The 16,016-nt window shown below is 37.1% G+C and overlaps 2 protein-coding genes across 2 annotated transcripts; both read right to left on the bottom strand.

The window, feature by feature from the left end:
- Positions 1-7,829: 7,829 nt before the first annotated feature.
- Positions 7,830-9,556, bottom strand: LOC108601821. The gene is made up of 4 exons (XM_017989758.2): positions 9,228-9,556; positions 8,675-9,168; positions 8,249-8,615; positions 7,830-8,184 (listed from the first exon to the last, which is right to left on the bottom strand). The coding sequence occupies exons 1-4, from the start codon at positions 9,424-9,426 to the stop codon at positions 7,991-7,993; spliced, it is 1,254 nt and encodes a 417-aa protein (XP_017845247.1). The 5' UTR covers positions 9,427-9,556; the 3' UTR covers positions 7,830-7,990.
- Positions 9,557-11,496: 1,940 nt separating this feature from the next.
- LOC108602276 lies at positions 11,497-13,020 on the bottom strand. The gene is made up of 4 exons (XM_017990333.1): positions 12,803-13,020; positions 12,174-12,673; positions 11,758-12,121; positions 11,497-11,702 (listed from the first exon to the last, which is right to left on the bottom strand). The coding sequence occupies exons 1-4, from the start codon at positions 12,975-12,977 to the stop codon at positions 11,512-11,514; spliced, it is 1,230 nt and encodes a 409-aa protein (XP_017845822.1). The 5' UTR covers positions 12,978-13,020; the 3' UTR covers positions 11,497-11,511.
- Between the last annotated feature and the right edge of the window lie 2,996 nt (positions 13,021-16,016).

The raw sequence follows: 16,016 nt of genomic DNA, 5'->3' as shown, positions 1-16,016 counted from the left end.
AATAAAAAAAGGCAAAACGGGCGCGCTCACAAGCTCTATGAGAGTGATTTCGAAATGAACATCAGATATGGGGCGTTGACAATTGTTTTTTTTATTGATAAGGTCTGTATTTGTATGTGTACCACAATGTATGCAAGTATATACCTGAATGAATACATATATATTTATATATATTCTATATGTATCAGCACTGTTTGTGGCCCAATTATGTGGTGATTAATTGTTTCTGCTCGTGCTTCAACTGTGATTCAGCTTGGACATGTGATAGAAAACAATCTATCACTCTCATGGGTAACGCATAGTTAAAATTTGAAGGCGCTTAGTAAATATTTGAGATATAGTATAAAACGTTTAGTGAGGAGTCGTTAAGACTATTAGGGGCGGTGCCAAAAATTCCAATATTGCAAAGTGTATATAGTACTGACGCTCCCTTTTTCGTTCTCACAACCGACGTTATAAGACTCTGCAAGTACTATGTATGACCCTGCAATAGGGCTTACATAATAAGAACAAAATTTTTGGCTTTTTCATTTTCATTTTCATTCATATTCTTCTTGCAGACATTAGACCTGTGCTCGCCTCCGCAATTAACGGATCTTTCCTGTAATTTGCAGTATCGTAGGGTGTGTCCAAAACCTTGGCAGCGGAGGCACTGTAGCACGTCATTGAACTTTAGTGGCAGTTCAATTGTGACGTTCACAACCCACAGTTGCCGATTTGGCTTAAATAGCTTAAGAAATGGAATCTTAAAAAAATAACGATAATTATTCAGTTTGAAAATTTTTTGACATGTTCATCCAAAAAGAAATTAAATTTAGCAATTTTATTTTTTAATTTAAAATGTATTTTTTGTTTTGTTTTTGAAGACGGTTTTTAAAAAAATAAACCAATTTTAAGTGTCTGAGTCTAAATTAAAATTTTCTTGGGCATTGTAGTTAAAAGTAGATTTTTGGCGTTCAATGTCAAATAAAACTGCTTTGCTCAAGTTATTGGCTGAACTTTTCCATAAACTTGTTATTATTGTATCCGACGATACTAACAATAAAGTGCAAAAGAATCTCCATTGTGATAATCCGCGAGTTTTTGGGAGTATGGTTCAAGCGAAAATTTCTTGAATCTTTGTTTCGGGCTTCTAAGGCTTCTTCCCAAAATATCTTAAACCTTAGCAAGAGCACGCTGATCCTGAATAATTTACACACTAGATGAACCATGGTTAGGTTAGGTTGTACAGCTTTCCCAAAAACGGGAGCACCCAGAGGTCATATGGGCCATTGTGATGCCTGTTTGGTCTGTCGGAATAAGTGGGGGTATGTGGTGGTTAATGAGGTGTATGGAGAGCTGGGTTAGCTGCCTATGTTGGGTCTCCGTGGTTGCTTCCTGTGGGCTGGTGTGCACTTGGAACCATTCCGTGGAGTCCAAAAACCTTGTCAGATTTTCCAACCTTACCTCTGCAAGGTTGCTTAGCCCCTCACAGAAGGCTTCTCCGAGGAATCGGAGTCGCCTTCGCCGGGCATTCGCAGAGGATATGTTGGAGTCTTTCTTCTCTTTGATGTTCATGCAGCTGCGACAGAAGTCGTGTTATGAACCGCCATACCTTTGTGCCATGTGGCCAATATGCTAATGGCCCGTTAAGACTCCCGTCAGCATCCCAATCCTTCTCTTGCTAAGATGAAGGAGTTCGAATGTTCTCTTTGGGTTGTATATTGGCCAAAGAGTCTTTGTGATCTCGCAGCCCAGCACTGCTGACCATTGTCTGTATGCCATGCTCCTTTCAGATCTTGTGAGTTCTGAAATAGAAATAGACCGCCAGGCTCTTCGACGTGTCTGTCATGTTGTCTGTTATCGCTTGCCGGACAGGGTATATCTCCGCCTGGAATACCGTGCACCAGTCTGGAAGTCGGTAAGAGGAGTAGAATCCAGATACAGTGCCTTCCTCCATCTTCGACCCGTCCGTATAGATTGACAGTTCATCAGTCGTCGTGAGGTATTTTTGCTGCCACTCTGTTCTCTGTTTATCCTACCGTGAGCAGGACTGTACTGTGGCTGGTACTGCGCAGCTTGAAGAGTCTTTGGGCTCGCAGCCTGACCGCACTTCTCGCCGCTGTGCACCTGAGGAAAATTCCTATCGGGCTTAGGTCTAATATTGTGTCTAGGGCTGCTTGAGGTTTCAAGTAGGTTTCCAAGTTTCACTGCCAAGATAGTTTAGAGTTCAGATTTACTCCAAGATACTTCGCCTCTCTTGATAGGCAGAGCTGCGTTCCTCCAAGTGTTGAAAGTTTGAAGCTCGGAATCTTGTTTTTTCGTGTGAACAGTACGAGTTCGGTCCTCTGTGGATTGGCCCCAAGTCCGTTTCGCTCTTCCCAGCGCAGAGTCTGGCCAAGTGCGTTTTCCATGAGTTCGCTGATTGTAGGCAAGAGCTTGCCTGTTACCAGTAGAACTATGTCATCCGCGTAGGCCGTGACTCTGCATCTTTTGGGCGTTGATCATTCTTCAGCTAAGCATGTTGCTTAGCCATTGATTGATATCAGGTGTGAGCCAATGTTGACTAATCCTGTCGTTATTGACTCGATCCTGACATTGTTGAAAGCGCCTTCTATATCTAGAAAGGCTGCCAACGCAAACTTCTTTCTCTACAGAGTGTCTTCTATTATTTCTAATACTGGATGTACTGCGGTTTCAACTGATCTACCTTTAAGGTAGGCGTGTTGATCTGCGCTGAAAGTTCGAGGTGTCAGCAATTTTCTTATGTACAGATCTAATAGTCGTTCCAGTGTTTTCAATAAAAACGATTAAAGACTGATTGACCTGTAGTCTTTTAGTGAGCAGTGGCTTATCTTTCCAGCCATGGGAATGAATCACTTCTCTATTTTTCTGGAATGTACCCTGTTGCTAGGCATCCTCTGAAGAGTTCTAAGAGCCATGGCACAAGGTAATTGCTTACCGCTTGTAGCATGGCAGGTCTTATGTCATCCGGTCCTGAAGATTTGTAGGGGTGGAACGTCTTGACGCCCAGATTATTTTCTCTTCGGATATTATTTCATCTATTAGGCTATAACTATCCGTATTCAACTCATTCATAGGTTGCCTGCTGGTGGTGACGATATCGGTTGAAACCGATACCAACCTCTAGGCAGCCTGGGAGGTGAGTGTTTATCAGTAGCTGCAGAGACTCCTGGTCCCTTGCAAAGTTGCCATCAAGATCACAGAGTAAACCTGGTTTGACGCTAGTTAGATCCTCGCAGAACGCAGCCCATAAGTCTCTTTTGGCCTTTCTACATTCCATTTTGAAAATCTTGAAGCTGAGGCGATAGGGTTCCCAGTCCGCCGGACAGTTTCCGGCTCTAGCTCTATTGTAGAGTCTTCTCATTCCCTTCCTGATTTGCCCGACTCCGGTGTCCACCACTTGTTGCGGTTCGACCTTGGTGCTCGGGCAAGATTTGACAAAGGCTTTACTTAGAGTGTCTGTGATAACGTGGTTCGCTTTCTCGAGGGTGCAGGGATTGTCTAATCGTCCCGCAGGCCTTCTGCTAGGGTATCCAGGACACACTGCGAGAATCTGATCTAGTCATTTCTTTTTGGGTTCCTTCAGGGCAACTTGAGCTCTGGAGACGAGTCGATTTCAAATACTATCCTATAATGGCCAAAAAATGACTATTCAGTGGATACGTGCCAATTTTCAACAGTTTGACAGTTACTATTCGATGCTAAGTTTATATCAGAGCAGAGGTTAGCTCGGTTCTTTTTGCGGAAAGTGGGGTGGATGCCCCTGTTACATTAAGATTTGTGAGCAGTGCGAATTCGAGCAACTGTTCCCCTCTTGATGCGCATTGGCATCACACCCATGGAAAACATCGATGCCTTCACTTTGCGCATGCTGAACAAAGGCTTTGATGTTTTCTGATGGTGGATTCAGTTCTTCAAATAATAGGTATGCTGACGCCAGGTACAGGTAAGGCACGTTCCTTCGTTCGCATAGTGCTACCGGTAGGTCTCCGTTACTGAAACGAGAAGAGAAAAGAACATTGAATCCTGCAATCCTGATACAGGTTCTTCACTTACCCGCAGCTGGCGAGACAACGAGATAATATGCGCGGGATCCCAATCCACAAACTCTTTCACCCACGATCCAGGGCTCCTGGATTAAAGCCACGTCTACCATCTCCTTGTCCATAAGCCACAGTAGGTCAACCGAAGGAACCCTAGAGTGAAGCAGATTAATCTGCACTACTTTGAGCTTCCTCAGTTGACCTAGGAGGTGGCACTTAGATTCGTGACCAATGTTGATCCATAAATCCTTGTTCTTCGTTCGCCTAGGAACCTGGTCAGTGCGTACTACGTCGAAACTTGCCCCCGGCCACAGTTCCCCAAGGTTTCGTACTGTGTCTCTGAGGAATTGTAGAGATTCCTCGTTGGCACAGGCCACCGCCTTTGCGCCCTTATACCACTAGATGCGGTCGAAAACAGGCAGGAGCTGGTTCTCAGTCCGGTACATCGCCTCATGTACTGCCATGTTAATGGTTTCTTCAAGTATAAGCCAGTTATCGGATGAAAATTTTCCTTCCGGAACTTTTCTGTCGATAATGACACCCTGAAGTTCAAGCTTCGAGCCTAAGCTAGCCAGGATTTCTCCCGGACATTGCTCTCAGACCCATTAGCAGATTCATCGGATCTCTACCTTTTATTGGCAGAGGCAGAAGTATTCTGCTTCCCGTTGTCCCTATCTTACTTAGTATGTTTGTCCGGTTTTTGGGAGGTTGTCGCTCGCACTTCCACCATCTTTGATGTTGAAGGACTAGCCTGCAGCATGTGCTGCATTCCCTATAACCCCCGCATCAGTACCCTGCGCAACTGCCTGAGTTTCTACCCCATCGATAGTGCCCTCAAATTGTCGCATGATATACTTTTGCTTCTTCTTCCTTCTCTGTCAGTGATTTAGCATCACATCAGCTAATTTGGTGTTCTGTGGCTCATAGGTCCGAGCCCGTGATCACGTCTTTAGCTGTTGAGTTCAGCAGTTCTGAAACCATCCCGTCGTAATAGGAACCAGGGTCACTTCAGCTGTCAACGGCATCCGAGCATCATCACGTCTTTAGCTTCCGTGTCTAGCGGTTCTTTATCCATCCCGTCTTGTCTTGTCATGTTCTTGTGACCACTGGCGACACGCAATGAGGATTGCTGCTCCCCGTGCCCGCCAGTGGTAACAGGCACGCCTTCCACCGACGTTTGAGCAGATATCCCAGCTCGGTTCAAATCTTTTACCTCCATATATTAGTTGTGGTAAGATAAACCATAGTTTACCACAGATATAAAATTTTTGCGAGCCGGGACGGGCTTCTTTTTTTTCTTTACCACATACCTTGAACTTTAATAAAATGGGGAACTTGTTTCAAAACAAATCCAAAAAAATGTCACAAATATAAAAACAAGTGCATCATCCAGATGAATCGAACTTATCGGCTTAAGTATTTTTTTTTTTTTTTTTGAGATAAATGATTATTTGACTATTGGTAGAAAACAAAACTTTTATTAATATTAATAGTTTAAAATTTGCTTAATCTTAAGCTAGAATAGCCAAATCGGCCACTGTGCAGGCCCTTAATTAGATTTGCCTCTTTGTTGTTGCTAGCCATCTCAAAGTTAACAAAAAGGACCCATAACGGGGTCTTTTTCTTGGTCGTTATGCGTACTTGTTCGTCTCTTTCAAGCCTGAGTAGGACAACTTGTCGGGCAACCAGAACTATTTTCCCTAGATACCATATAAGATAAGTCCTTACCTATGAAATCCGATACCGAGGAGATTAGAGCCAAAGTATTACTGACACCTGGGATGAAGTTTTCGACTCTTTGGCACAGAATGGCGTTATTATTATTGCACTTAATTCTTTAAGATCAAAAATAATATTTGGTAAAACCTATTTGATGTTTTAAGTAAATGTGTACCTGTATGTACATATATGTAACAACTATCTGTAATTATCAAAAATAACAATTATTTTTTGATTTTTTTAATAAAAAACCAAAAATAACTATTATTTATTGATTTTTCTTTTGTGCTCACAAAAATCAAAAAATAACGGTTATGTTTAATGTATAAAAAAGTTATTATTAAAAAATCGTTTCTTTCTTATTTTCTATTTCTTAGCGCTCGTGCAAACAACCATTTAGGTGTAAAATTCAGTATTTTCGATTTCCGAATAAATTTTCCAAATCAAATATTTTAAATAATTTTTCAAATATTTTAAATAATTTTTCCTAGGAGTTCATGAGATCAACTGACCACGCAACTGGCCTGGGTTGTAGCACTAAGGCTTAGTGACTAAGCATATGTATGCTTAGTGGTTGTAGTGAACGATATGAGTCAGCGCCGATATCATCATTTCATTGTGAAGTAAGCCTTTATCCCCGATGTCTAGGCAAAATACAAGTATTTTGCTCGCGGAACACGTGATAGCCTTTATTTCCAACTACAATTTATAGAAATCAGAAAAATATAATTGCTCTTCCTGTAATTTTTTTAGTTGCTATGTGCACAGCTTGACATTTTTGTAAAAAATGGAAAAAGGGTATCGTGAATGTATGTAACAGGGAGAAGGAGGCGTGGCAGACCCCATAAAGTTATATATTGTTATATCTTGATCAGCAAGACAAACTTAGTCGATATAGACATGTCCGTTTGTCCGTCCGTCCGTCAGTCCGTCTGTATGAGTGCGTGTTTCTCAGCAACTATAAGAGCTAGGCAACCAAGCTTGGTATGTATGTACTCCTAAATCCAGGACACTACTCTTTTTTTTTTTTAAATTTCCTCCCCTCTCCTCAGCAAATCGAAAAAAAGTAAAAAATCTTAAAAAATCTGAAATAAATCATAAAGATGCTTTCGATTGTGCTAATTTCAGAACGATCGGATACATAACTTGGGAATTATTTACATTTCAATTTTCAATATAGACAGCGGGGTGCTCGTGCTGACGCGCCATACAAGCGTCGCTGCCGACGCAGCGGTGTCGTCGCTACAGCGAAAACGAACTGTGACGCGTCCGCTGTTTTGTGTGTATGTGTTCATGAGTGCATGTGTGTGTTTGCTGCGATGCCCTTGTCAAAGTGTATCTAAATGTTGGTGGCGCCCAACTTTAATCTGCCACGCCTCCTTTTCTCTGTTACATACATTTGTAAACTTCATAATACCCTTTTCGATTTTTTACAAAAATGTCAAAGTGTATAAAAATTATGAAAACAATGCTAAATGTGCTCGTAACGACCTACCAACCAGCGATAGAATCTAGGAACGGTTGGCCCCCAATCCTAAAAACAGTTTAGAAGAAAACTGTTAGATAATGTTTAGTTATAAGATTTGTATACCTTATTGTTAGTCTCAATTTTAAGAGAAGATTCAATAAAAACAGCAAAGTTTTAAAAAAAAAAAAAATGTGCTTAATACGAGTAAACAGTAATATTAGATGTAATCTTAAATGGTTTTCCAATCTTATGCATACTTTTGTAAAGAATCTTCGAAGTGCGAGTATTTTTGAAGTGAACACAAATGAATACGATAAAATTGTTCCCTTATGTTTTTGTATTTGCTGAAATTTTATTTTATTTTAGTCATCTGAGACTAAATTATCCAATTTTTGACGAACACTGACAAGTATTGAACCTATTATATAGAATAATAATTTGATTATATTTCTAAAACTGTAAACTACTTTGCTTACTACAAATATAACAAAAATTTCGTCATATATGTACTTAAAGGTAATAATATAGTCACTCGTATAGATTTCATAAAGACACTTTAATTCACGAAGCAAAACCAAACGTACACAATAACAAGTTATTTGATGTTCTTTTGTTTTGTATTTTTGATAAGAAAATGAGTCACATTATAAAAAATATAAGCATTACTCGAAACCATGTTTATCAATAATTTGTTGAAGTACTCCCATATATGTATGTATGTATGTATATACTTGGTATACTATTCCATTAAGCTTGATTATATTTCAAAACAGCCTCGGTTTAATAACCAGGGTAATATTGTTTGTATATGTTTCTTATAACGTGGATTTGAGTAGAGTAGGTTCTTGAAATGATTTCCCTCTGTAGAATCGCTTAAGAAGTTCTCAAAACTAGCTTCCTCTGTGGGATCCACTAACACTGCACTCATAACTCCAGTCGCAGCTAAATACCCTAAAAAAAAGAAAAGAATTCAAAAAAAAAAAAAAAACAAAAAGCTAATTTAATAGAAAAATACCCCAGAATCCATAGCTCACAAGGGTTTTGTGAAGTTCGCGCAAAGTTGGAATAGCTTTAAAATATTTTAAAAGCTTAAGATTCGCCACAAGATTATCATGATAAAATTTGATGTAGTAATCAAATTTGGCAACTTTATCCTCCAGTTTTGTTGATGAAAATATAAAATAGTACAAATCTTGAGCAACAGAACCATACTTTAACATTTGGAAATCTACTAAATAAACTTCATCAATTTCACCACTAGTGTCATATGAGAACATTATATTGTTGCTCCAGAAGTCCCCATGGTTCAATACATTAAACTCTAGTGGATTAACTTTAGCCATTTTAATTATTTGGTCGGTAATCTTACGCTCAACTGATTTCTGTTCAGAAAGTCAATAATAATTTAATGATTAAATACTATATATTTTATCAGGCTTACCACATGGTCTATATACAGTTCATTACCCTCGTAGGTATTTAGACACTTAAGAAAGTTTTGTGATATGCTCTTATTGAACTCATCCATTAATGCCCTGGTCTCTTCCCTATAAAACCCGACCTCCAGCTTTTCTGGATAAGCGCCCTTTGTGGCAACGCGTACTGCAGATGCTGCATGCCATTGTGCCAACTTTCGAAGAGCTGCTTCAGTGTGAGCTTGATCAAGTCCTTTTATACGATTACTGTTCTTGAATCCTTTTGGTGCCAGATCCTCAAGAAGTATGTTATCAGTTTTAGCTCCATTTAATTCATACGCTACAGCACCAAATTTAACATCAACACCGACATCGCGGTATAATTGCTCTAACTCGGGAACTACTTCTTTGTACGAATAGTTTTCCGTTTCAAAAATATTATTCAGTTTCATCATCTGTTGATACATCTCTAACTGATGGGGCAGCTTTAGCATGTAAGATACAGACATATCTTTGCCATCTAACAAAAAAAAATACATGAAAATGGTATTAGGAATAATTTGCATAAGATTCATTTACCTTTCAGTTCTATGTCTATATTAATTCGGAGCATTATTGTTGCGTAGTTTTCTCCTGCTGCAGTGCCAGCGTTGGCCTTGAAGCTCTTTACTTTTGAGAAACCCTTAACGGATTTTTTCAAAACATCTACAAATAGTTCACCTTGCACCCAGTCAGGAACCTTATTTACTGGTGGCTCAGTTTTTGCTTCCGCTGCCATTATCTATGTATATTCCAATCACAAACAAGTTTGGTGAACGATGTTATTTGGCCGTGCACTTCAACCAATTTCTATCGACCTTATAGTTTTTAAAGCGCTATTTATGTACTCTATCAGACTGGTAATTATCAAAGCTATTTTTCTCTTTTAAGCATACTAGTAGAACAAGCTTAAAAAGCACCAAAAGCTTTCTTACTCTGTAAGTTCCTCCATTATTATTTAAATAATATTAACGTAATAGATTCTTACTTACCTACGTACTTAGAACAGGTTTGGCTAAATATACAATAATAAAGAGTTAAAAAAAAGTTTCTTTTGCGCTGTTCACTGACATTAAATGTCAGAGCTTTTATATTATAAATGTGTGAGTGCTTTATGTGTTTCACTCACAGCGTGAGAGCTTTATTTCTATTAGTTTTTCGACATCTTTGCCTCTCTTTTTAATACACTTCGTTATTTTGTACAAATTTGATAAGGGGATATGAAACTTTCTGCAACAATGACGCTATCACTCTTAAGTATAAATATTATGCTTATTAGTTTTTTATTAAAATTAATTTGTAGTATAAAATTCAGCTAAATTTTTCTAAAATGATTTAAATAATTTAATTTACTTTCTGAATACGTTCATCTTTCACATTTTATGTGTATGTATGTATGTATGTACATGTGTAGACATATATAGACAGTGTAATGCTCTTGCAGACACGCCATGCAACCGTCGATGCTCACGCTACACATATCATACATATGTGCTCTAATTATATCTGCAGCGCCAAAACTTAATGCGTTTTTGTGTTAAATATAAATCCATGATTAAGTTTTTAAATTAGTCTTAAAATCACACAATAAGCATAAATTACAAGTTAATGTCAAAATTTTAAAAAATAACTCGACTGTACCTGTATGAGCAGTTTAGTGGTTTTGTGGTTGTATACTCGACGGTCAATAAGTCAATAAGCTTAAGTGTACTTATATAATATTAACTCTAAAAGTAAATCCATATTCTATATAGATATTATATATACATACATATTCCATATAGTCAAAGTTTCGGGGTCAGGTAATTCCAGTTGGGATTGAATTTGAGTATACTCGGAATTAAAAAGTTAAGTATTTTACCTTTAATATGACAAAGTTTGATCCTTTCAGACATTTTTGTATATATATATATACTTGATCAGCAAGACAAACTGAGTCGATATAGCCATGTCCGTCTGTCCGTCTGTATGAGTGCGTGTTTCTCAGCAACTATAAGAGCTAGAGCAACCAAACTTGGTATATATGAAATTTTTCTTAAAAAATGGAAAAGGGTATCATGAAGTTGTGCAAATGTATGTAACAGGCAGAAGGAGGCGTGGCAGATCCCATAAAGTATATATATTCTTGATCAGCAAGACAAACTGAGTAGATATAACCATGTCTGTCTGTCCGTCAATCCATCCGTCTGTATAATCAACGAGAACACAGATAGAGGTGGAACAACCAAATTTTGTTTGTAAGTTATATATTAGTTATATGGTAAATGTTTGCGCAAAACTGAAGAGAAAATATACTCCCCGTCCATATCTAACAGTGGACGAGTAGCTGTTAGCACTATGAGGGAAATGCAGTTCGCGCATATACATATGTATATCAGTATAGCTATCAATCTTAAAGCAAACACATAAAAAGTTTCTACAAAGTTATCTCTCCGAATCGAGATGATCCTGAACTCCAACAATGGCAAATGCAGTAGATTTTTTCTTAGCGATTTTATTTAATTGAAAGTTAAATATATTATTATTTATAATATTGAAATGTATTAATAAGGCATATTACTTGTAATGTATTACGGGCTTTATGTGGCTGTGCTTTGACAAATCTCTAGCCATAGGAAAACATATCGAACAGGGCTGTGTCTCACCTAAAATAATCTCGACTTAGTTTTAAAATATGTGTCATCCCCGTTATTGATAAATAATAAAATATTAATAACAATAATAATAAATAATATAATAAAATGCATTCAAGTGATCTAAAATAAGGCGTAGTTGTAACCGGTAACAAACGTTTATTGCAAAATTAAAACTTTGTTTCCATATGTTAATTAATAAGTTTTTTATCAATGAGCCAAGGTAAAATCAAATTAATTTGCTTAACATAACTAGGATACAAGAGCATTTTACGTTTAAAATCCATTGCTATTTCTGAATCTCCCATAAAGTTTTCCACATTGGAAGCGTCGCAAGAAGGATATAGCGCAACAGGGAGCATTCGTTGTGCACAAACAAATGCTACAAATTAAAATATTGGAATCAAAGTAAATTTGGAATACAACATTTGTCTTACCCCACAGTCCATTTATACGTAGATTCGATTGTAATTCCGACAAACTGGGAATTTTTCCATTATACTTAAGAGCTTTTAGACACATTACTAGCTTTTGATGATAATATTCGACAAAATAGTCAAATTTACTCAGTTTTATGTGAAGGTTTGGTGTTGTCATCAGCAGTCCGAAAAGGTCTTGAGCTGGCGTACCATATTTGGGCAATTGAAAGTCAACAAAACAAACATCTTCGATTTCATTTTCATTAAATTTCAAGAGAAAATTGTTACACCAGAAGTCTCCATGATTTAAGACACAAAATTGATTCTGATTAATGCGACCAAAATTCATATACATATCTGTCATGCGAGCCGTGTATTTTGTCTAAAAAGAAAAGGATATATAGTTTATGAATTAAAGATTGATAATTTTTTACAATCAGTAATTGCTGTTTTGGATCCAACTTATATTGCTGCATGCACTCTAAAAATGGCATATTAAATGTCATATTTGCATGCTCTATCCATTTAACGTGCTCAGGAGAAAAGTAACTTTTCTGGTATTTTTCTTCGTAGTCCCCCATCTCAGATACTCTTTGAGCGGAAGCGGCATGCCACTGTGCCAATTTCATAAGTACAGCTTCCATTGATTTCTGGTCCAATCCCACCGCACGCTCAATATTCTTAAAGCCCTTTGAACGCAGATCTTCCATCAATATGTAGTCACAGTTTGGTGCAGGCTCTAAGAATCTTAGATGATCTGGCTTAAATTTCACAGAAAACTGTGTATACTTGGCATAGAGCGCTTCTAGCTCCGGTACTAGGCGATCATACATATCTGCCTCTGTGACAAATAAATCGTGAAAGTCATGCCCGTTCCCTCGATCATTAATCAGCGGTATTTTCAATATATAGCTTGTCTCCTTTTTTCCAATATCTGAGAATAAACGCAAATGAAAAATGTAGAAGAGTCACTTATTGTATGTACATACATAATATGTATATACATCTGTACATACACACAAAAAGTGCTTTATTGCGGTCAATAACCTACGTATTTATGTACCTTTGAGTTGTATTTCAAGGAGAATTCGTAAAACTATAGTAAGATAGTTTTCACCGCAACTGACTGCCGGCTTACACTGAAACCGGTTTATTGTTTCAAACTCTTTACAATTCTGCTTAAGCAAGCAATAAAACCTTTGCTCAGTAATCCACTCCGGAATTTTTGGGATTGACATTTTCGGCTTTGTGTTTACGATGCACACGTGTGACGCAAGCAAAGCTCAGTTTCTGACTGAGTGACAGTGAGAGTGAGTACCTGCATATGAAGCTTTTAAAGAAACACGATTAATTTGCATTCAGATTGAAAGCTTTGCTGGAGACTTGGTATTTATATGTATAATATATATTATATAATATTATAAAAGTTTTCATTTTGACTATGGGCCAATTCAGAAAACGGACCAGCACGACGAAATAATAAAAAGTTTATTTACAGATGTTTTTCATTTATATTGTTAGAGAAATGTTTGAATTAAAATTTGATTTTTGGCGATTTGTATTGTTTTCATTTATGATATGTTCGTCTTATGGTTGCAAAATTCACCCAAGAACTTTATATAACAACTAATACCAAAATAGAAGCAAATATAAGGCAAGGATCAACCAGTTGAAGCAAGTTATTGATTATTAATATACATCCAAAGAAATTATTTATTTATTTACAAACTTAATTATTATACAAACTAATATAATAACTAAAAGTGGTGAGTGCTAGCTACTAAGGCCATCGACTCGCACATCCAAAGAAAGTTTATTGTGTTTTAGGGAAAAATCTCGCCTGAGGCCGCAAAAATAAAAAGAGAACAAGTAGGCGCCTTAAAGTTGGGCGTGACTAAATTTTATGTACACTTTGACTGGAGCATCGCAGCAAATACACCCAAAACAGCTAATGCATCACAGTTCTATAATGCAAACATTAATAAAATTGTAAACATAAACATAATTAAGCAAAGATCCATTGATCATCAATTATTAGTTTCTCAAGCTTAGTTTAAGTTCACATAAACATATCCACAGATAAGATAAACATATTCAAGATTGGACCAAAGTAATGAAAACATAAACAACGACATCCGCAAAGAACGTAAACATAATCAAGAGTGGACCGACGAAGATTGGCTCTATACAGTCATTATTGTAAACAAAGCTCGATATAAGAATCAACTATGTACAATTGAGTTTCTCAGTTTTAATTCGACACTCAAACTGAACATTCCTAAATAAAGGTTAGAGTTCTACAAGTGGTATAGTGTTTTAACTCAAGTGTAGGTTCAACTTAACATACATAATTCGCGTCAGCAAACATACCCGCTGTCCATATTGAAAATTTGAAAATTGAGAAAGCTCTTATGATTTATTTGATTGTTAGATTTCTCCAATTTATATTGTGGATATTAATCGTTGTTTTTTTCGATTTTCGGACATGTTACATACACTTGCACAGATTAATAATGCCCTTTTCCATTAAAAAAATTTCAAAATTTGTTAATGACGCTGCTTAGAAGTTTAACTGTCAACAGATGCTCGCGAAAGTGTTAAGAAAGGTCCTTACCTAATGCGCTAAATTAAAAAATTGAAATTTTAAAGCGCTCTTACAAAAACTTTTTCCGCAAGAAAAGCCGGTAAGAAATCTAAAATTAAAGAAAATCTTCAGCCAGTAAACAGTTTCATTTACATATGTAGATATAAGCGTCCGTCTGTATACGTATATACTTTTATTTGTAACGGATGTTAAATTCAAAGTGTTTTATAATAATGATCGTAAAAGAAGAAGACGATGTTTAACTGCTTAACTAAAAAGAAATTAGCAATGGTACAAAGCAGTCAAATCACACAACATGTGCGTATTTATAAATCGGGAACATTTTTTGTTATTTATTAGAGAAATCGTGTAAACTTTCAAGATATGTACTGTCGCGTGGCTTAATTAGGGCTTAGTATCGAACATGTTAAATAGCCGGTTTGGAATAAAGCAGATAATATAATCTCCTTGGGAAATACTATTTGTACATTGTAAGCTTAAAAATCCTATTTTTTTTAAGCGAGCTCAGCAACGTGAGGCCTGGAGAGCTCGTATTGCAGATAGACTATATTGAAAGTTGAAATGTAAATAATTCCTAAGTTATTTATCCCTGAAATCGCTCGAATGCATGACAAGGCAATTTTGTGATTTATTTCAGATTTTTAAAGTTTTTTGATTTTTGTTTTTTTTTTTATTTGCGGGGAAGGGGGAGGAATAGGAGCAGCTACATGCCAAGTTTGGTTGCTCTAGCTCTTAAAGCTCTTATATACGGACATAGCTATATCGACTAAGCTCGTCGAGCTGATCAAAAATATATATACTTTGTGATCTGCCACGCCTCCTTCTCCCTGTTGCATACATTTGCACAACTTCATGAATCCATTCTGTTTACAAGTATCTACAGAGAGAGAGATTCCTCTTTACAATTAGAGAACGTGTTGTGAAGACATGTGCTCTGAAAGAACTACTATCTATTATCATAGTTCTAGCATTGGACATGCGAGAACTCTCCGCGTGTACACACTTAAATACTAGTTGCTTGACAGTAACCACCAGTTTCTGAATTAAACTCTCCTAAGATTGCTCATTGTGCCCTGAATTTTAAGCAATTTCGTTAGAGTCCACCGCGCGAGAGGTACTAAGGGGAACGGCATCCTCTTGTTACGATTCAATTTATGCAAATAGTTGACCTTACAAAACAATTTGAACTTATCCTCTTTAGCGATTACAAAATGTAGCAATTTTCCACGCGCTCACTTCAGGTAAGTGACGCAAACAGCTGATATTGAAAAGCTAATCATAGAACGGTCGTGTCACCTTTAGACGACGACTTGTGGCAGAGCCTATCCTCACAATTTCTTGTCTAAAGTGTCATTACTTTCTTGCGTAGTGGTGAGTCGAACTAAGCTATAATGACATTAGCTAGAGCAGTCCATCTACCCACACAATCTAACTAACCTAGTCAAACAACTAACGCGGCTCAGGCCGCATCTCGTTTCGACTCAGCTCTCGCGCTAGATTCAAGTAATCAGGTTATTTTATAAAATATGAGCAATCGCTAATAGTTATCTTCAGTGGACCATTTATAATCACAGCTAATTTAGAGAAACCCATCCCATTATTTTGTGGTGACAGTCGAAGGAATCGCTAGTATATATGAGAAATAACCAATATATATGGCATAGCACGTATG

The sequence above is a fragment of the Drosophila busckii genome, unplaced genomic scaffold (assembly GCF_011750605.1).
Source record: "Drosophila busckii strain San Diego stock center, stock number 13000-0081.31 unplaced genomic scaffold, ASM1175060v1 hic_scaffold_35, whole genome shotgun sequence".
NCBI classification, from domain to species: Eukaryota; Metazoa; Arthropoda; class Insecta; order Diptera; family Drosophilidae; genus Drosophila; species Drosophila busckii.
The sequence above is the reverse complement of the archived record's forward strand: the minus strand, read 5'-3'. Positions and strand labels throughout refer to the sequence as shown.